The following is a 21,428-nucleotide window of genomic DNA, read 5'->3' on the forward strand; positions in this document are numbered from 1 at the left end:
TTCGCTTTCTGCCATTAGAGTGGTATCATCTGCATATCTGAGGTTGTTGATATTTCTCCCTGCAATCTTGATCCCAATTTGTGACTCATCTAACCCCACCTTTCTCATGATGTGCTCCGCATTCAAGTTAAATAGGCAAGGCGACAGTATACAGCCTTGCTGAACTCCTTTCTCAATTTTGAACCAATCAGTGATTCCATGCCCGGTTCTCACTGTTGCTTCTTGACCTGCATATAGGTTTCTCAAGAGACAGATAAGATGCTCTGGTATTCCCATCTCTTTAAGCACTTGCCACAATTTGTTGTGCTCCACACAATCAAAGGCTTTAGCATAGTCAATGAAGCAGAATTAGATGTTCTTCTGGAACTCCCTAGCTTTCTCCATGATCCAGCATATGCTGGCAATTTGATCTCTAGTTCCTCTGCCTCTTTGAAATCCTGCCTGTACTTCTGGAAGTTCTCAGTCCACATATTGCTGGAGCCTAGCTTGTAGGATTTTGAGCATAACTTTGCTAGCATGAGAAATGAGTGCAATGGTGCGGTAGTTTGAACATTCTTTGGCATTGCCCTTCTTTGGGATTGGAATGTAAACTGACCTTTTCCAATCTGTGGCCACTGTTGAGTTTTCCAAATTTGCTGGCATATTGAGTGTAGCACTTTACTGCATCGTCTTTTAAGATTTTGTTTCTTCATATGGATTACTATTAATACTGTGCATTAATACTAATACTGTCTTTCCAATGCTCATACATATATGTGCACATGTGCAGATGTAAATAACAGAATTAGGAGAGTGATGTTCTGGGAAATAAACTATACTTCTCCTGCATCTAGACTTGCTGGTAGTGATCATGTGGCTCCTTCCTATATCTAATCATTCTTCTAACTTATTTAAATTTAAAATAGTTTCCACAATGATCAACTAGAATCACCTTGCCTCTGATGTATTCTAAGCTCCCATGGAATTTAGCACTGATTTGAAATTCATTATTTATTGGGCTGCATTAAAATTGCACAACCCCTCTATAGAAAAGATTGACATTTCAGTGAAACACTGTTGATAGGAATTTCTGCTTTCTTGTTTCATAGGTGTCTCTTCTTATCCAACAAAATTCTGGAATGGGATTGTCTACAATACAGAATGACAGAATGGCACTTTTATTTGTAGAGGAAGGGATGGTAGTTTTACCAATTCTCCCTCCTGCTGTGGACTCCCATTTGTCACCCCCCCCCCCCCCGCACTGTTCTAGGTGGTCACAGAAGGCTGCAGTAGGAGGGAGTCTTTGTTAAGCACAACTCTATTGCACTGGGGAGGACCTGAGTTATTGTTGTTAGTTGCAAAGTTGTGTCCAACCCATCGTGACCCCATGGACAATGATCCTCCAGGCCTTCCTGTCCTCTACCATTCCCCGGAGTCCATTTAAGTTTGCACCTACTGCTTCAGTGACTCCATCCAGCCACCTCATTCTCTGTCGTCCCCTTCTTCTTTTGCCCTCAATCACTCCCAGCATTAGGCTCTTCTCCAGGGAGTCCTTCCTTCTCATGAGGTGGCCAAAGTATTTGAGTTTCATCTTCAGGATCTGGCCTTCTAAAGAGCAGTCAGGGCTGATCTCCTCTAGGACTGACTGGTTTGTTCAGCTTGCAGTCCAAGGAGGACCCAAGACATAACCTTTAAACATATGCTGCTCCTGTGAGATATGAGAACAAAAGTGAGAAATAGGAAATGCTTTTGTCCTTGGAGAATGCCCACTGGACTGAAGTGAGCTTATCAAATCCGTTCTTATTATTGGATTTTTAGGTCTTTCAGCTAATATTGTTGTATTGAAACTATTTAATGTCTGGAATGTTTTTTTTTCTTTTGAAAAAGGAGGCACCTAGGAGGAAATTTACTGGGACCCTCCCTGGGGTTGAAAACTAAGAATAACAAGATTCCCAGATGCCCATGTTCTTTGGTCAAGCACAGCTAAGTAATGACAGCAAATAAATGACACAAGAATACACAGGATAGATGCACCAGAAATTCAAACAAAGGTCATAAAAATATCATGGCAAGAACATGTGACAACAGGAACTTGACACCAGTTACTAAAATGGGTCTGTCTGCAACAACAGAAAAAAAATCCATTAGCATCAAGTTACTAAAATGGCCAAAGTCAAGTGTGCCCTTTATCATCAACCGAAGAACTGCAAAACTATATATATATATCAAAATCACAATAGCTATGAGTATAGCAACATTAATGAAAACAAAATCTTCAGTGTCCTTCCAAACGGGCACTCAGAGCACAACAATCCTAACGAACACCGAAAGAAGAAAATCCAAACTTGAATATACAGAAGTGCACAGCTGCTGCTGCTTATCTGCTACTTCAGGAGTTGACTTGCTGCTGCTGCTGCTCATGAGTTCACTCCCTGGCTTCAGCCTGCAAAGGAAATAGCAGTTCCCTCAGTCAAGCTTGTGACTCTTCCCGCCTTGTCAGGATGCCAACCCTTCTTTTCTTTTCCCCCACAGGTTCTCCGAGCTCTGAAGAACACGCCACTGCAAGATTCGTCTCCCAGGTAAGTCAGCGTTTATTCAGCTCTTCACCAGCAACATGCACACCACACCACACCACTCTCAGCCAACCAATCCCCAACACCCTTCCTGTGCCTCTTTTTATCTCCCCCTGGATCCCGCCCCCTCACTATATATGCCCCGCCCTTAATCACATCCCTTCTGAGCTTGGGGCATTACCCATTTCCTCTGGCTTTCCTTTACCGTTCCCCCTGTTTCCTTCAGTGCTGCCCTTCCATAGCCGCACCCACGACCTAGCCCGCCCATGCGGTGCAAGTCCCATTCTCAGAGTTGCAATACCCGTCAGCGTCTTTCCGCCTGCCATGCCCTCTCCCCAACTATCAAGTCCCTGCTGCTGCTGAAGTCCGGGTGAGCCGACGCTCTTGGTACCCGGCTTCTTAGGTTTGTTCTCACACTCGGTACTCGGCTGTCCCTGTTTGTCTTCTTTCTTCCAGCAGCGACCCTCAACGCCATTCCCGCTGCGTCCGTCCGCCATCGCCCAGCCGGTTCCTGTATTGGCGTCCCTACTGCTGCCGCCCTCGAGCCTCACTTCTTCCCCACGCTGCCCCGGAGCCGTGGCTGGCCGTGCACCCGTTAAGTTTGCCCCACTTGTCTCTCTTATAGGCTTTTCGTTCTCCAGCTCAGGCTCGCCCGGATAAAGCTCTGGGCCTTCTTCTCTCTCCTACTGCAGGGCCAGATTGACTTGGGGGGGGGGGGGAGCCTTACTCTCACACACTACACAATTGAAAAGAGGAAAAGGGGAAATTATAAGGTGCAATCTCCCCCTGGCCATTAGGCCCACCAAGTACCTTCAAAAGAATTAGCAGTTTCCCTCAGTCAAGCTCTGGGCCTTCTCTCTCCTGCTGCAGAGCCAGACTAAGTGAGCGGTAAGGCTTTTGCAACCAATTTGTGAGCAACTGAACTTACTGCTCATGCTCAGTAACCTTTGGCTTCCTAGGCCTAAATCCTAAACTGTTTGATAGGTTTGTGGCATGAGAAAAAACTGAGTTTTTGGCACCAAAGGGTGGCTGGGAGGTGGGCTGTGGTGCAGCAATATAGCTAGGCTTATGCTAATTTTTTGTTTTGGTATATATTTAGAAGAAGAAGAAGAAGAAGAGGAAGAGTTGGTTCTTATATGCCGCTTTTCCCTACCCGAGGGAGGCTCAAAGCGGCTTACAGTCGCCTTCCCATTCCCCTCCCCACAACAGACACCCTGTGGGGTGGGTGAGGCTGAGAGAGCCCTGATATCACTGCCCGGTCAGAACAGTTTTATCAGTGCCGTGGCGAGCACAAGGTCACCCAGCTGGTTGCATGTGGGGGAGCGCAGAATCGAACCTGGCATGCCAGATTAGAAGTCCGCACTCCTAACCACTACACCAAACATTTACACAGAATATTTTAATCTAGATTTGTATATTTTTATAGCATTACTTAATAACATTGAGATATGACTCATTCTTAAGTCGGTGGAAGTTTGATTTAAGGAAATATTACACATGTAAATATTTACTAATACTTTGTAATAATCTGTTTTAGATTTTTTTAAAAAACACCACTGAGGGAGAAAACAACTTTGAAAACGTGCAATTGAAAAAGAAAAAAAAATGTGTTTATCTGGAACCCATTTTGGTTTATGTTTGCACATCTCAGATATGAAGGCAATATCTACAAAATAAATTGGAAGAATTATAACCAAAAAGATTACATTTGTGTAGCAGATAACTGGTTGAATTTCTCTAGTTTGGCCTCAACCAGGGCCAGAGCCTTCTCTGTCCTGGCCCCCACCTGGTGGAATGAGTTCCCAGAGGAGATCAGGGCCCTGACAGGGGTAAAACCTTTCTGCAGGGTCTGCAAATTCCACCAGGAATTTGGGTGAGACCGAGTGACCAGCAACATTTACAGGGGCCCTGTCCCCTCCCTCCCAGAAATCCACTAATGCGTTCTGGTCCGGACCTGTTTGCATTGTTATACTCCATTACCTCTGTTATAGTTTTAATGTTAGTATTATTATTGTTATGAGTTCCATGTACTGTTTCCTACATTTTATGTAAACCGCTCTGAGCCACAGGGAAGGGTGGTATATAAATACAATAAATAAATAAAATAAATAAAATGATCATCAGAATGTTATATCAATATATTGATACTTTACTGACTTTTTTAAAACATGAAAAAATTAAACCATTTGTCTGCTGGGTGGGAGGGGAAGAGAAGGAATAGTTTCACAATGATGACAGCCCATTGAAAAGTGTGCTGGAGTGGGTGGGACAAAAAAATCCCAACAGAAATATTACACATGAGGAAAAAAGTGACTCAGAATTGCCTACCACAAAAAGATTGGGTAAGAGTGATCTCAAAAGATTTAGAAAACAGCAGGGGGGGGACCCCAAAACAAGCAAAAACTAAAGGTAAAATAATGCACATGGAAACCAGGGGATAAACTGGAGCAGTATAAAGCCAGAATCAACAACAACAAAATCTCTTGCAGAAAAGCCCTAAGTTACTGTTCCTTTTGGTCACCAGTGAAACCAGGAGAATACACCGATAACTCTCACAGCAGCAGAAAAATTGCATTTGTTACCAGGTTTCTTGTGGAAAGGAATCTTTCCATCTTGTAGGTCATGCCATAATTAAAACATTTAGTCTTTCTTTAAAGGAGGAATAAAATAGCATAACCCATCTTCTGAATCCTGTAGGAAAAGCATCTCATCTCTGTGTTTTAAACTGTTACTAGATTGATGCTGGTTAGTTTTAAATGCATCTAGCCCAAGTGAAGCAACTTTGTCCTATTAATGCCTGCTGTATATATTGTGTAGGCTTTCGGACACTTTATTATAGTAACTAGGAGCAAAGCCCATTGTATCCAGGAATACAACGGGCGCTAGAGCTTGGCAGTGGGAAGAGGAAGGGGAGGAGTTGCGCAGTCTGTAAGGGCATGGGGGTTGAATGTGTGTTGTGTAGGAGGTTGTGGTGGCATGGTGAGAAATTAGGGCGTGGGTGTGGAGAGATTGGTATCAAGAACCTGTGGTTTGGAATGTTCGTTGAGTATGGGAGAGGACTGACCTTTGGGAATTTTGGCATAGTGGTTACAGATGGGCTTTCCAGAGCCATATCTTCAGAGATGTGAAGGGAAAATCAGACTGGAGACTCTTCTTAGGGGGAGAATATATGGCAACCAATACCTCCCAGTTCTGCATTCAATGTCATTTCCCTACTTGTGTGAATTAAGCCACAAACATCAAAATGTCCCCCAATCTCCATGGGGTAGTCACAGTACAGAGGTGTCCGCCCTGCTCTTTCTGTCTCCATTTTTTTTACTGTTGATTAAATGATATGTGCCCACATGCTTCTTTCATGGTTCCTACTTAGAAGAAGAAGAGCTGGATTTTTGTACCCTGCAGTTTACTACCCAAAGGAGTCCCAAAGCGCTTTACAAACACCTTTTCCCTTCATCTCCCCACAATAGACAACCTGTGAGGGATGTGGGGCTGTGAGAGGTCTGATAGAACTGGGAATGGGCCGCAATCACCCAGAAGGCCTCATGTGTCTCAAAGCAGTTTCCAATCTCCTTCCCTTCCTCTCCCAATGGCAGACTCCCTGTGAGGGAGGTGGGGTAGAGAGCCTCACTTGGACAATGGCAACCCTAAGAGGAGGTCTCTCTGTGCACAGCAGTCTTGACCTTAGTTAAGTTTATGCACACCTAGGTAGTGTGGAATTCCAGAACATGAACTACACCAATCTGGCAACCTTACCTCCTCTCTGCAGTGTTTTCTTGACCTGAAATAGGTCAGGGGGTGCTAGGTGGCTGCAAGGGCATTACACACTTTTGAGGCCCCACTTCCAGACTTCAAGGAATATGTTCAGACCAGGAACAGCCAACCTCCAGGTGGGGCCTGGAGATCTCCTGGAATTGCTGCTCATCTCCAGACTGTAAAGCTCCCCAGGCAAAAATGGCTGCTTTGGAGTGGTGATTGTGTAGTATTGTATAACATTGTGGTTTAGTGATGCCAGCCTCCAGGTGGGGTCTGATACTTCCCTGGAAATACCGCTCATCTCCAGGAAAGCTCCCCTCACATGGATATCAAAGGAATGCACGTGGCCCCAGAATCCACGGTTGCTTGGCTGATGATGTCTGCCCTTCTGAAGCCTGAGGCCTACAGCTGGCAATTGCAGTCCCTGTGGATCACCTAATTTCCCCCAACGTCTCACTGTCTACATTTCCTGTAAAGCTAATTTTGGCTCACATGCCTTTGAGTTCATAGGATCTTCCTGGCAAGTACTGTTTTTTTACTTATCAGGCCAACCTTGAAAAAAGTCACTTCATTTCCCATGTCTGTCCAGCCATTTACATGTTCACTATTTAGTTTCATTATGAAAATATTCATTATTTAGATCTTCCTGCACTTTCCAGACTTGCAGGGCTGATGCTGGTCTATCTGTCTGTCTGTCTGTCTGTGCCCCAGAATACAAACAGTTGCTGGTAAGGGCTGGCTATAGCCCATAGCCCAGGAGGGACACACCCACACCACTCTACCCCAACCTTAATCTGCAAGCCTCTACCATCGTCTCTAGATCACTGCTCATCTCTAGATTATAATGATAAGCTCTTCAGGGAAAAATAGCTACTTTGAGGTATTGTACGATTTTGAAGTCCCACCTCAAAACCTCCAGGAATATTTCCAATCCAGGGGTAGCCAAACTTCAAGTGGGGCTTGGAGAGCTCCTGGAATTACAGGTCATCTGCAGAATATAAAGATCAGCTCTCCAGGCAGAAAGGGCTGCAGAGACCTAACTGTCACATCCAGCAACTTCCCTCACTTCACCTCAGAACACTGACAGAGCTGGCAGGTGGCTGGTGAGTGTTTTCCCTCCCCCCTCCCTTCAGGCCTGCTGTGAAGGAGCCTCTGACAGCCCCTGAGGGGAGGGAGGCATTTCCAAGAGCAATGCAGAAGAGTCTGTGGGTGTACTTGTGCTTTCCTTTTGAATGTGGGGAAGCTTTCCCCTTCTGGCAAACCGTTAGCTGACAGAAATGCCCCTTCTCATTTAAAGTACTACTCTGGCCGGCCTCACTGCTGGAGGGAAGAAACAGCGAAGCCATGTGTATTTCTTCTGTGTGACTCTCTGCAGATTTGAGGCCTACTGCACAGGGCTTTTGTTTAGATGAAACAGGAGGCAAAAGAACCTCCACGATAGCATCCAGTTTCAGGCCTACCTGTCTGGTAGGCCTCAAATCTACAGAGAGTTGCTTGGCTGCCTCTTCCCTCCAGCCGTGAGGCCAGTCAGACCAGTATTTTAAGTGAGAAGGGGCTTTTCTGTGGCCTTCCTGTCAGCCAATGGTTAGGCAGAAGAGGAAAGCTTCCCCCCACTCAAAAGGAAAGAACAAGTATCCCCACAGACTCCCCTGCATTGCTCTCGGAAACGCCTCCCTCACCTCAGGGGTTTTTAGAGGCTCCTTTTCAACAGGCCTGAAGGGAGGGGAGAGGGAATACACCAGTCACCTGCCAGCTCTTCAGGGTGGTGTGAGAGCTTACAGGCCTAGGGGGGAAAGGAGGCCACCCCAACCCACCCCCAGGCCACTTACTGTGTCCCTGTTAGCAGCCGGTGGCAAATTGGCTGCAAGCTTGCCAGATTGCCCCTGGTTGGGCTGGGGGATGAACTGTGTTGCCTCCCTATTGGTCCAAAGTCTGAGGGGTAGGGCCAGTCCAATCTTTGGACCAAAGATTGGACTGGCCCCTCCCACTCTCCGCCCACCCAGACCTTAGCTTTTTATATTATTCAGTGAAGCTGTTCCAGGTGTTAGTATTAGGAAGGAGAAAATCAAGCATACATTCAAATGATCTTCGATTCAAATCAAGTGGGACTGAAAAATTCTTAACTTGATAATGTCAATGATGATGATGCCTGGCTAATTCTAAGAATCGGTAGCACGATATTATCAGATTGAGTAAGGTCCTTGTCTAAAGTTATCTACTGCGTCACAACAGAGATAAGATTCAATCCAGGAAACTATTGTGTAAAACAATTCACTGCAGATAGATTAAAGTGATAAACTTCCTTTCATTTCAGTAGTATGCCAGGAGTCGTTGTATGATCCTATAAAGATGTACAGTATTTGCTGGCGTATAAGACTACTTTTCCCCCCTGAAAAACATGCCTCCAAATGTGGGGGGGGTCGTCCTGTACGCCGGGTGCACTTCAGTTGGGATAGACATAGCTGCGCATAGTGGCCCATAGTAATGTAATGTAATGTAACAAACTCTATATTTTGTGTGGAAATGTTGGGGGGGTTGTCTTATACGCCCAGTCATCTTATACGCCGGCAAATACGGTAGCTACAGAAAAGTCCACAAAAGGGAAAAGATGGTTCTCGGTTGGTATTTTCCTGTTATAAAGATCTGATAACGATGATTGTTTTTATTGTTCAACCCTAGACCACAGAAATCTGCAATAGGAATCAACTGAAACATCTTGATCATCAACATGTGAGTTATAAAAGCTTGTGGCAAGGGAGTTTATTTTGCTGTGGTCGCTCTTGGTGATAATGTTAGCAGTTTGAAAGAAGTTATTATCTTTTGTGAGTGTCACATAATTTTCTAGGGAGTGTAAACTTATTTTACCTCTTTGTTGCTGGCACTTCATTGGCTTATTTAGTCACAAATGTGAAAAGAGCAGAGAGAGAATCATGCCCTTGGAAGATCTTGTTTCTCTGCATGCTTTGTTGCACTTTAAAAAATTGAATTGCTCATATAAATTTAGGATAATTAGGGAAGCTGATGGCCAGTTCATACTAGGAAATTCCCATAGCCTCCTTGAATCAGATCAGGCCCATGGTGCACACAGAAAAGGGGCTTCATCACTTTCTCATCCTGAAATGGTCCCTGAAAGCCACTCTTTGCTCTGTTTCCTAATGGAGCAAACCACAGTGTCTTGAAAAAATGATAAGCTGGGATGGGGTTGAGCCTGAAGTGCTTGTTATGCACTATTCAAACCAGACCCTCATATGCCCAGGAAGCACAGAATATTTAGAGCACACATTCTACCATGTGGTCTTTACCCTCTAGCAGCATCCATTTTAATTCATAAGTTCAGAAGCAAGTGCAAACATGAACACATTAGTTTTATATTGGATGCTTTAGGATGCTTTGGGCTGATCCTGCATTGAGCAGGGGGTTGGACTAGATGGCCTGTATGGCCCCTTACAACTCAATGATTCTATGATTCTATGATTTGAATTAAGGTGACCAGATTTTAACATTGGTAAAGCGGGACACCATTGACCGGAGGGGGGTCTTGATTTAAAATTTGGTCTACATGGAGCAACAAAAAGTTTCATAGAACGCATAGAGCGCAAAAATAGTATTGTAATATATATTTTTTAATTTCAACATAAGTACAATTTGCCAGGTACTCCCAGATGTCCCTCCAAAAGTGGGACAATCTGGTCACCTTAATCTGAATAATCAATCAGAAAACAAACTTCTAAAAAAAAATCCTTAAACATATTGACCACATGATGGCACCAAAGAACACAATAACGCTACAGAAGCAGCATGGAAAGTCTACATTTGGAATTTCCTTTTTTAAAACCCAGGAAAAAAACTTTATACTGCAATTCTGGAGCTACAAAAATACATGTTTAGCATTTTATATACAGTACACTTAATTTACTCTTTTAAGGTATATTGAATATTTATGTTTTCTATTTATTTAGGGATTTATATATTGCCCCTCTCAGACATACGATCTGGGGGAGGCTTACACAGTTTAAAAGCTCAATTAACAAATATAAAATTTTAAAATTATAAAAGCCACAATTAATCACTGTTGCATCAGCCAAAAATCTATAATAATTCATAGGCAGACAGATTTTAGAGTTATGAAGAATTGGAGGGGGAAAGGAGATGGGGGTGGGTGGGTGGATGGGAGAGAGAGAGGCCCAAAACTTGGAGGTAATTGTTATTGTTGTCCAGCTGGCCTCAACCAAAGGTTCAGACAGGGTCCTGATCTCTCTGGGGAGCTCATTCCACCAGGCAGGAGCCAGGGCTGAAAAAATCCTGTCTCTGATTGAGGCCAATCAAATTTCCTTTGGGCCAAGGATCCTTAGCCAATTGGCAATGCTCAATCAAAGAGCTCTCTGGGGAATGTATTCAGAGGGGCAATCCCTCAGATACGTAGGGCCCACACCACATAAGGCCTTAAAGGTTAACACTAAAACTTTGAATTGGATCTGGAATTTAACCAAAAGCCAATGCAGCTGCTGCAATATTGGTCTTATGTGGGCTCTCCATGGTGTCCATATGAAAACGCTACATTTTGCGCTAGTTGCAGTTTCCAGAGCAGGTTCAAGGGTAGGCCACATAGAGCGAGTTTCAGTAATATTAACCATGTGAGCACCTTCATTGAGATATATGCATGCTATTAACACGCATGTTTCCCCAGCAGCCTGCTAGGTCCCCTGAAATTCTCTGAAAGAATCATGGGACCCTCTGGTATTATATGTACCAGTCTAAGAAGGGAAATGTGATGAAACCACTTCCTTTACTGAGGCAAGACACCAGCAGAAGGTGGAGAAGCATCTCTTTCTGCGATCTCTTTCAGGAGATACTATCGTTTTAGTTGTTTGTGCATTTTCCTATAGTGGTACCAGAGTATCATCCAGAATTTATGAAGTCGTTTCAAATGGGCAAATGAGAACAAGATGCAATTTAATAAAGATAAGTGTAAAGTTCTGCATCTGGGTCAGAAAAATGAAAAGCATGCCTACTGGATGGGGGATATGCTTCTAGGTAACACTGTGTGTGAACGAGACCTTGGGGTACTTGTGGATTGTAAACTAAACATGAGCAGGCAGTGTGATGCAGCGGTAAAAAAGGCAAATGCCATTTTGGGCTGTATCAACAGAGGCATCACATCAAAATCACAAGATGTCATAGTCCCATTGTATACGGCACTGGTCAGACCACACTTGGAGTACTGTGTGCAGTTCTGGAGGCCTCACTTCAAGAAGGACGTAGATAAAATTGAAAGGGTACAGAGGAGAGCGACGAGGATGATCTGGGGCCAAGGGACCAAGCCCTATGAGGATAGGTTGAGGGACTTCAGCCTGGAGAAAAGGAGGTTGAGAGGGGACATGATAGCCCTCTTTAAGTATTTGAAAGGTTGTCACTTGGAAGAGGGCAGGATGCTGTTTCTGTTGGCTGCAGAGGAGAGGACACGCAGTAATGGGTTTAAACTTCAAGTACAACGATATAGGCTAGATATCAGGAAAAAATTTTTCACAGTCAGAGTAGTTCAGCAGTGGAATAGGCTGCCTAAGGAGGTGGTGAGCTCCCCCTCACTGGCAGTCTTCAAGCAAAGGTTGGATACACACTTTTCTTGGATGCTTTAGGATGCTTAGGGCTAATCCTGCGTTGAGCAGGGGGTTGGACTAGATGGCCTGTATGGCCCCTTCCAACTCTATGATTCTATGATTCTATTCTAAACAAAGAGAACCACAGGAAAAACAAAAAATAAAATGAAGGCAAGGAAATTGGGGCTGTTCCATTTCAAAAGGTTATTTTTTCTTTTTGTGTCATGGGCAGGAGGTCCATTCTCTTCATTAACAACCATCAAGTCCTCGTGGGCAGGACTATCTTTACCCAGGCCACTGTTTTTAAAGGAGCTGTGATTGTGCCTTTGTCTCTGTGCAGTACTTTTATTTGCCTGGAATCAAGGTACCAGAGACAAGATCCACTATGGTTTAGGTTAAAAGCACATATATCTATGGTTTTAGGTTAAATGCATATCTATTAAACCATTCCCTAAATGGCTGAGCAAAGAGATTGCCAGTGTTTGGGTTCTACTCTCAGTGTGGCCAACAGCTGCACCTCACGTTTCCGTGCTTGCATTAAAAAAAACTGTGTCAAGAGATGATGACCATCATCACCATACCCCCACACCAGTCAGGGAAAGGGTTCAAGCCATGATGCCCATCACTGAAGCTCCATCTACATCTTTGTGTTTGTTGGGGAACAACACAAGGACATTGTACGTGAAATATTTTCTGTTTGTGACCACAGAATGCAGTGAGAAACGTAGGCACCCCAAAGATAATCTAATCCAACCCCTTGCATCATGCAGGACATTCACAGCTATCTTCGTTCCAGTTCCCCAGTAACTCCTGCTCTATGTTTAATTTCTCTTCCTTGTTTTTGCATTGTTAAACCATCCCATGGAGCCACTGTTGGATCCATTATAAAAATCACATTACATATATGGGTTGCACAATACTGATTCCATGAGGCACAAATAGATAACAGCCAGTGTAAATTGGGTGGGGGGACTCCCATATGATACAAAGTTCTTAGATTAGTCCTTGACAAACACAAGTATTTTGTAATGTGCATATGGAGCCTGCGAGATTTTTCTCTCCACACACACACCAGGGCTGAGTCTGCACTCACATTTTTTCCGCTGTAGATCCTGCTGAATTCTGATTGATCTGACCCCAGATCTGCAGCCTTCCCCCCCCCATGACTTGAAAGGTCCCCCGTCTGCACTTGCATTGTCCCAATTTTTGGTCTCCTTCCTGATTGACTGAGGAAGTGTGTGTGTGTGTGTGTGGGGGGATCATTGATCGCATGAAACTCCTTTTGTATCCCAACTCTACAACTACAACAAGATGGGAGAGGGACAAGTGAAGCACAAGGCTGCTTGTTTATCTTTCTTTCTCTGCACAAGTGGAGGGAGGAGAGGCAGCAACCTCAGAGAGAACAAGGATGCTAAAGTAAATCCAAAAGGCAAATCTCTGCTCATATAACTGCTGGCTTTTAGAGCACAGTCATTTTAAAACAAATCCCAAAATGAGGGCAAAAATAAACCCTGCATGATAATGGTGACCAGGAACCAGTTTTCCTGTAGTCTTTGAATTGATGCCCTAACCAATCAGTGACCAATGCATGGAGAAGGAGAAGAAAGTTATTCCAAGAAAACACCAACATCTACACTTGCAATACTGGGGCTTTCAGAGCACTTTTCTCAGATGTAGCGAGTTATATCCACTCCTGGATATCCTGGAGAAAACTATCACTGATGTTGCAGAGGGAAAATTTAAAGTGCTCAATAACAAAACTGAAATTGAATAACTTGCCAAAGGTTTTTTTTAATTTGGACTAACAGAGGATAAAAAACCCAGTGCAGAAAGCACCCAGGTCCAGTCAGTTGAGAGTGGCAAATTTAGGGTGCTTCCCATTCCTTGATGGTACTCTCCCTGAACTGTGGAATCACCAATCATGCCCACCCAAACATCTTTAACCGCTCCTGCCGCCTGCCGCTGCCCTGCACTTCCCGACGCCTGTAGGAGGCCAGCCGCGGCACAGCTACACGCGCCCGCCTACGTACTCCCGCCCGCCGCGCTAAGATTGCCGCCCCCCAACCGGCCTCCAGCGGCAACAAGCCCCAACTGCTCCACACGCTGCCCGAACCTCGCCCGGCCGCTCCAGCAGACCTGCGCCGACCCCACTGCCTGCCTCCTGACCTCCACCGACAAAAGATCCATACAGGCTGTGCCATCTTCATCCTGGCCGTCTCCCCCTTAGGTAGGCCGCGACCCGCTGGCCCCCATTCGCCGCCACTTCAGTGCTCACTCTGCGCCACGACACTGTCGTACCCCGCTAGCACCCGCTGTCTTAGTTACAGCGGGCTCTCTTTCTAGTATCAACATAAAGCAGGCAAAGAACTGATCTGCCTCTTGACCCATTACAAGGAAGTCCACCAAATTCCTGCCTGGTTCTATAGCAATCCCAAACTGTGTATACTGGAGGGCGGGTATCTCTTCAGGCAATGTCCCACACCAGGGAAAGGGGAACATCTTAGCTAGCAGTCTATCTTTTGACTGTCCATTGTAAGGATATGGGTATACCTTTGCATACATTCAAATTTAGCAATCTCTAACAATCAAAAACCTCTTCTAACTTCCCCCCCTCATATTCTGTTCTTTGATTACCTCATTATATATTTAGAAATATTTAAACAGTATGCTAAAGTGATGGTGAGGAAATTTATCACTCTTAAAAAAAAAGGTACAAAATCTATCAACATAATGGGGGTGGAGGAAACACTTATCAAAGAAAGATGAAATGCACACAAGTTGTGGATGCCGAACCACATGGAAGAGTCATTGAGTTCTTAGAAGAGGAGTTGCTGCACTCTTTGGAAGAAATCATCATGATTTTAGTAGAATGGCATTGATAGGATCTTATTGAAAAACCACTACCGTTGTAAAAACAATACGCTACACTTTGCGCACTGCAGTAACCCGAGACCACTGTGGGTTAGTGGTTTGAATGCTGAACTAGGATCTGGAAGGTCTGTGTACAAATCCCCTTTGCCATGAAGTTTGCTTGGGTGTCTATAGGTCAGTCATATTCTCTCAGCCTAAGCCTACCTCTTGAAGTTTCTGTGGAAATAAAACGAGGAAGGAAAAACCATGTTTGCTACTCTGAACTTCTTGAAGGAAAGGTGGACTAAAAATGGCAAGCATTTAGAGGTACAATATAGGCAGGTGGGCATTTAGAGGTGTAATATAGACTGAAGGCTTGAACTCAGCTCTGATGCCATAAACAAATCAGAGAAGTTTGGGGATTTGTTTGTTTTGCCTGATAGGAACAAACCCAGTGCTCCTTTCCTCCTACTCAAGCAGCATGCTGAAACTGTGAGTCTTCTATGAATTCTAAGTTGTCACGATTTCCAAATATGAGCATCTTTATTAACTGAGATTTGTTTCTTTCCCTGCAATTCTTAACCAAGATTTTATCCTGATCACAGAACCAGTTTCTGGGAAAGATGGCAAAGTCATTTACCATTTCAGCATTACAATCAGTCTGAGTTAGATGAAGACTTCTGTCTTCATTCTTGTCACACCGCATGAGAAGAAGACAAAGAGAGAGGGTGTATGAACCTGGCAATATGCTAAGTTTATTATGAAGAAACTCCAGATTTTCAAAAGATTTGAAATGAATTTTATCATTCCAGTTTCTACCTCACAGGAGGAGATCTCTATCTCCTAGATCCACATGTGACCAAGGTTTGTGGACAGAAGCCACCATAGCCTTCCCCTCTATGACATTTTCTTCTTCACAAACCTCCACATGGAGATGCTATTGTTACAATATGGTTTTTCCCAAGACGGCCAATAGCAACTCCATAGGTCAGTTTATAAGGGGGAGGCTTTAGGTAGCTTCCGCCTGCGTGACCTGGTCACACGGAGGAAAGGATTCAAGTGAGCCTGAGAGACACGGAACTTTCATTGAGCATCTGCTTCAGAGTCATAGTTGAGGGATGCCTCAACAAACCCACAGGCTTGGTAATGTGTCAACCGACTTAGTCTTTCATGCACACTATCTGCTCCCCTTACATTATATGCTAAACACAATTGTTCCTCAATAGGATCAGCCATCATTGTGAGGTGTATACAAAACAATAATGAATTTGTATGTGTGTGTGTGTGAGAGAGTTAAACCTGAATAAATTCTAGAGTAGGCATATTAATCCTTTTTACTTGAAGGACTGGGGAAGGAAATGAAGCATTTGTCCTCTTAAAGCACTTTGCTCTACTGAAACAGCACCCTGCTTATCATGCTTAGAGTCAGCAACAGCAATGTCCTAACTTACATATGTAGACCACAGAAGAATGATGATATTTATTTTTTCTCTTTAATTTCACTCCAGTGCTATGCTTTTCTTAAATATATAGAGAGAACCTATAAAGAGTTAAGTGGGGAAACCCTTTAGAAATGTTGTGTTCTGAAGTTCAGTTTACTTTGGCAGGGTATAAGCCCAACATCTGTTAATATGTAAGCTGTTCAAAGAAATGTAAATAACATGCATCTTCGAGGTATGAATGTAGTTCTAGCTTTGGATTAATATTTAGACCTTGTTTCTGAAAGACTAACTGGCCTGCTTTGCTGTATATCATGGTTGAGGATAATTTAAATTATTGATTCTTGTTGATTAAGGGCCTTCTTGGTACTTGTAGGTTAAGAGCTTCAAACCAGGCTAGGGTTGCCAGCTCTGCATCTAGATTCTAGTGGTATCAAGGCTTCTGTTTGTACCTTTATATTCATTTTTTAAAACAACATGTAATATGTGAATTTATAGGACCATTACTTTCTAGTTGGTTGGTGAGAGAAAATGTTCTGTCATTCTCTGTGTGGACCCCAAGTTTAATTTTTACATGAATTTTAATATCTAATAGATCTAACTCCATTGCCATGAAGGTTTTGTTGCTTCACATTTATATGCTACCCTTCCCTACAATCAGTCTGAGTTAGATGAAGACTTCTGTCTTCATTCTTGTCACACTGCATGAGAGGAAGACAAAGAGAGAAGGTGTGTGAACCTGGCAATTAGTTAGGTTTACAGGGCAGTTTACAATACATCATAAAAACAATGATCCTTTATTTAGACAATTCATCAGCAATTAGGACTAATCACAATATCATAAAGCAGCAGCACTAAAGCTTTCTGAGAAGGAAAAGGGGCAAGGGGGGATTGCCTAACTCCTCATGAGGATATTAGTAGAATACCCCCCCGCCCCAAAATCGTTGGGACAGTTTAAAGGTAAAGGTATCCCCTGTGCAAGCACCGAGTCATGTCTGACCCTTGGGGTGACGCCCTCCAGCGTTTTCATGGCAGACTCAATATAGGGTGGCCTTGCCAGTGCCTTCCCCAGTCATTACCGTTTTACCCCCCAGCAGCAAGCTGGGTACTCATTTTACCCACCTCGGAAGGATGGAAGGCTGAGTCAACCTTGAGCCGGCTGCTGGGATCGAACTCCCAGCCTCGTGGTCAGACAGCTTCAGACAGCATTTCTGCCGCTTACCACACTCTGCTCAGTTTAGCCATCACTAACTCATCAAATTAAATTTCTAACACATCCTGAACAAGCTGCAGACCCAAAGCTTTTCTATCATGGGCTGAAAAATGTTTTTCTTCTTTTCTACAATGTTTGAAAGAATATAATTTGTTAATATGTGTATAATCTACATTTTCCATAGCTTAAGGTGGCTTACAAATAACAACTAAAAAACAAAACAAAAATAAACATCACATAACCCTCTCCATGCCTAAAAGTCATATGGTGACTATACTGAGAAGATATGCTTATTACTTATTGAAACGCTTAATTACTGAGGAGAAACTTCACTACAAGTTTCTCCATCTGTGTCTACAGGGACAGTGTTATTGGTTCCGCTTCCAACTGCTTGATTATTTACGAGCATGTTGGATCTATGGCTGTCTTTCCATTAGATGGAGCCAAAAGTCACCAAAATCTCTGGGCTGCTCATACAACCACTTGTTAATTGATTGTGTGAAGGCTAACTTTACTGGTGATGGCTCTGTTTGCACTGTTTTTATTTTGATTTGCAATGTTGAAGCTGTACAATTTTTGTTATTGTCAATAAATAATGCAATCCCTCCTTTGTACCTTTTCCTTCTTATTGGCAATGCAGTGGATTTAAATGGGAATAAGTGAGTGAAGGATTTTACTAGAGGTGTAATAAGCCACACATTATAAAATGAAACATGCAGATACTTTTAAAGGAGGGAAACAACACTGAAAAACAACACTAAATTACATTTGCAAAGAAAAAAGTATAAAATCACTTAGACTGAAGTCTTACAGATGTTATTACATTCATTCTTGTTGTCCGATGGACAAATATTTAGTCATACAAAGGCAAGGAAGACAGTTGCATCACATTTGAGGCATGACTAACAATGGCTTTCATAGCTTTCATATGTTATTGTATCTGATTTTTCTAGACAATGGGGTCCAATTACCGTGTTATAGATAATGGTAGAAATTATATGGTGGCCAGTAACTGAGAAAGCAGAACAACAAAAAGTTTTGGTCCTTGTCATACTTCCGTATACATTTCAAAGTTACTTCAAACTTTTGAAAGATACATTTTCGATAAAGAAGAGTTTGGATCAGATTTCAGCTCATGTCTTCTTGTAGCTCATAGGAAGTCCACATCAGATGCAGAAGATCTTCCGGCATGGTGAAGTTTCCTCACTTTATTTACCATGTTAGTGACATCAAGTCTCTTCTCAAGGCTGTGATGTTGATTTGGCTCAGGAAGTGAAAAGTGCAGAAGACTACAAGAGGAACAGAGAAGAACAAAACCTGCCAATAGAAAGAACAGTACAGGTTTCATGTGGACAATTTCAGACTTGTGCATTTTGTGTAGCTTCAAACTGCCCCATGCTAAAAATAACTCCTGAGTAGATGGCCAATGCTGCTGCAGTAGACTTACTAGACACTTTCCATTTGATAACTGTTTTATAGGAGACTGGTTCCATTTGTTAACAGTTATCCGATGCAGAGAATAGATTCACAGTCATTCTACACATTTTCACTCAGATGTTCCCCTGAATTCAACAGATTAATTAAATTTACTGTCACTGGGCAGAATGATACATACCACCATGAGCAAGCTTGCTGGAGGGGTGATATATAAAATGAATGAATGAATGAATGAATGAATGAATGAATGAATGAATGAATGAATGAATATGGAAGTTATATTCAATTGGTTTCAGGGAGGTTTACATTCTAGTAAAAGTACTTGGGATCATTGCTTGTCCTAATATTAGATGAATTCCCTAGTTTGATATACAAAAGAGTTTTAGAATCACAAAAATTTGTTATGATGCTACCTGGAAGTCAAGGATTTGTCTTCGCTTGATCTCTTATCACTTTGAGTGCAAGTTCATATCCAAGAAATATGGTAGCAGTCATAGGGAATCCACGCACTGCATTCACTGTGAGACCCTTAAAAAAGACCTTATCAGAAAAAGGTAGAAAAGGTTACTCCAAAAAGACACATCATTTTTGTTTTGTTTTTAAACAGAAAGCACTATTCTAAATCAAAGTAGAAACAGGAATGCGGAATGAGAATCTGATATGGAAGTATTATAGAAATTATAGCTGCAAAATGCTTTTCTGGTTCCCTGCACTCCTAGGTATATTATGCATCACAGAAAACTTGCAAAAAGACTGCTAAAAACTATGTCTTATTTTTAATTGTTAATGTGGCACCATTTTTGCAGCACAAAAATTGTATTATTTTCATTCTTTCATTGCAGATGCTGGTCACAGTTCCAGCAGCGTTTTATCAGTGAGGCTTCTGAAACTAGTTTTATGGCAACTTTTCTTGTGTTACAGCACTGAGAACAGTCTTTTTTGATGCATAAATGTCAGCGTGTTTTTGGTTTCCTCCCCTTTTCTGCTCACAGTATCTCAGCTACCAATGGGAGCTTGGGAGCCTGCTGAGAGCCTTTGTCAGCGATTACGTGAACGTGCCATTTGCCCTTTATTGCTATGTAAATTAGTTGAAATTACCCTGTGGCATGCATTTCCTCCACAGCCTTCCACAAACGCTCCTGAGACTACAAAGCGCTATCTATGATCAGTGACCGGGGGAGGGGGGGGGTTGAGGTGCCTGCTCTTGATTTCTGCTTCCTCAGTGTCAGCAATCAGGTGAACATGTATTTGATGTAGTCTCCCATTGCTCGTAATAGCCTGAGGACAGTCTGGGTGTTCCGCGTGGCTTTTTCTTAAGAAGGAAGGGGCTTTGCTCGCTGGTAGCCAGTTTAGCGCAATTTCCCCCAGAAGTCAGCCCTTAGCTCTCTGTCATACTGGCTACAATTGAAATGCTAATTGCGGATGTTAGCTGGCATGTGAATGATATTGCCTAGCAATGGAATTCCCTCCTCAAACTCTCATGCCCCTCCCAGAGTCACCATAGGAACGTTTTGAGGTGCATAATCACTGGGGGGTAAAACTCAATTCAGATGGAATCTCCAAGAAAGAAACAATCTCATGCACTAACACATGAACTCTACAATTTACCAATTCACATGATCTAATTTTAATCATCAGATGCAGATGCATCTCTCAAGGGTGGATGGATGGATGGATGGATGGATGGATGGATGGATGGATGGATGGATAAATAAATAAATAAATAAATAAATAAATGTGACCCTCTTTATCATTAACAACAATGTGATTTTGTCACCTATTTGACCAAGGTGCTATTTTTTATTTATTTATTGTTTCGACTTATTGCCCACCACTCCCATAATTGGCTCATGGCGGGTTACACATTGTCCATGTTAAAAAACCCATTAAAACAATTCCGGACATTCATCCATATACAACAGACTCCTAAAACATTTAAAAACCATGGTGGTCTACAAGCCACCAACCCCCCAAAAATCTAATACAACAGTGGGAGGAGGGAGAGATCACATAGCAGGTGCTTATGCTCTTAACACTGGGGGGCCCATCAGATCTTCCTTGCCATGCCAGCCTCAACTATAGACCTGTCGGCAGGCCCTGCAGAACGCTGAAAGCTCCCACAGGGCCCGCAACTCCTCTGGGAGCTCGTTCCATCAGGTAGGTGCCAGGACTGAGAAGGCCCTGGTCTTGGTTGAGGCCAGGTGCGCCTCCATGGGGCTGGGAGTGACCAATAGACTAGTGCCCACAGAGCGTAAAGCAAGTGTGGGAAGCAGAATAAATCAGAAATCTGCTTCCCTAGTATTTATTTACTCCTGTACTTAAGAAACAAATATTTATATATTCATTCAGTAATTCATTAATTCATTTATCTATTTATCTATCAGTTTGTATCCCACCACTCCCACACATTGGTTCGTGGTGAGTAACATCTGTCCACACAATAAAATTCCATTAAAAGTCGAAAACCCCATTAAAACCAACCTAGATGGCAACAAATCATCCCCCCACTTGACAGACTCCTTAAAAATGCCTGGGGAGGGGAGGGGGAGAACAGAATAGCCAAATTGAATAGCTGGCTCCAGAAGGG

General features: G+C 43.1%; 1 protein-coding gene and 1 long non-coding RNA gene across 6 annotated transcripts in view; one reads left to right on the forward strand and one right to left on the reverse strand.

Annotated features, from left to right (window-relative positions):
• Positions 1 to 2,422: 2,422 nt before the first annotated feature.
• LOC143831223 (uncharacterized) lies at positions 2,423 to 4,670 on the forward strand. The gene is made up of 2 exons (XR_013228772.1): positions 2,423 to 2,558; positions 3,009 to 4,670. It is a non-coding gene; the product is annotated as an uncharacterized LOC143831223 (long non-coding RNA).
• Positions 4,671 to 16,988: 12,318 nt separating this feature from the next.
• The window catches only part of SLC25A48 (solute carrier family 25 member 48), a 51,680-nt gene continuing 47,240 nt past the window's right edge, over positions 16,989 to 21,428 (reverse strand). For 2 of the 5 annotated variants that reach the window (XM_077326781.1, XM_077326777.1), the window contains 2 exons: positions 19,255 to 19,381; positions 16,989 to 18,721 (listed from right to left, as the gene is read on the reverse strand). In XM_077326781.1, coding sequence (XP_077182896.1) covers positions 19,262 to 19,381 — 120 coding nt within the window. In that variant the 3' untranslated portion in view covers positions 16,989 to 18,721; positions 19,255 to 19,261. The remainder of the gene's footprint in view (positions 18,722 to 19,254; positions 19,382 to 21,428) is intronic. The other 3 variants (XM_077326779.1, XM_077326778.1, XM_077326780.1) reach the window with 3 other exon arrangements.

The sequence above is a fragment of the Paroedura picta genome, chromosome 3 (genome assembly GCF_049243985.1).
Source record: "Paroedura picta isolate Pp20150507F chromosome 3, Ppicta_v3.0, whole genome shotgun sequence".
NCBI classification, from domain to species: Eukaryota; Metazoa; Chordata; class Lepidosauria; order Squamata; family Gekkonidae; genus Paroedura; species Paroedura picta.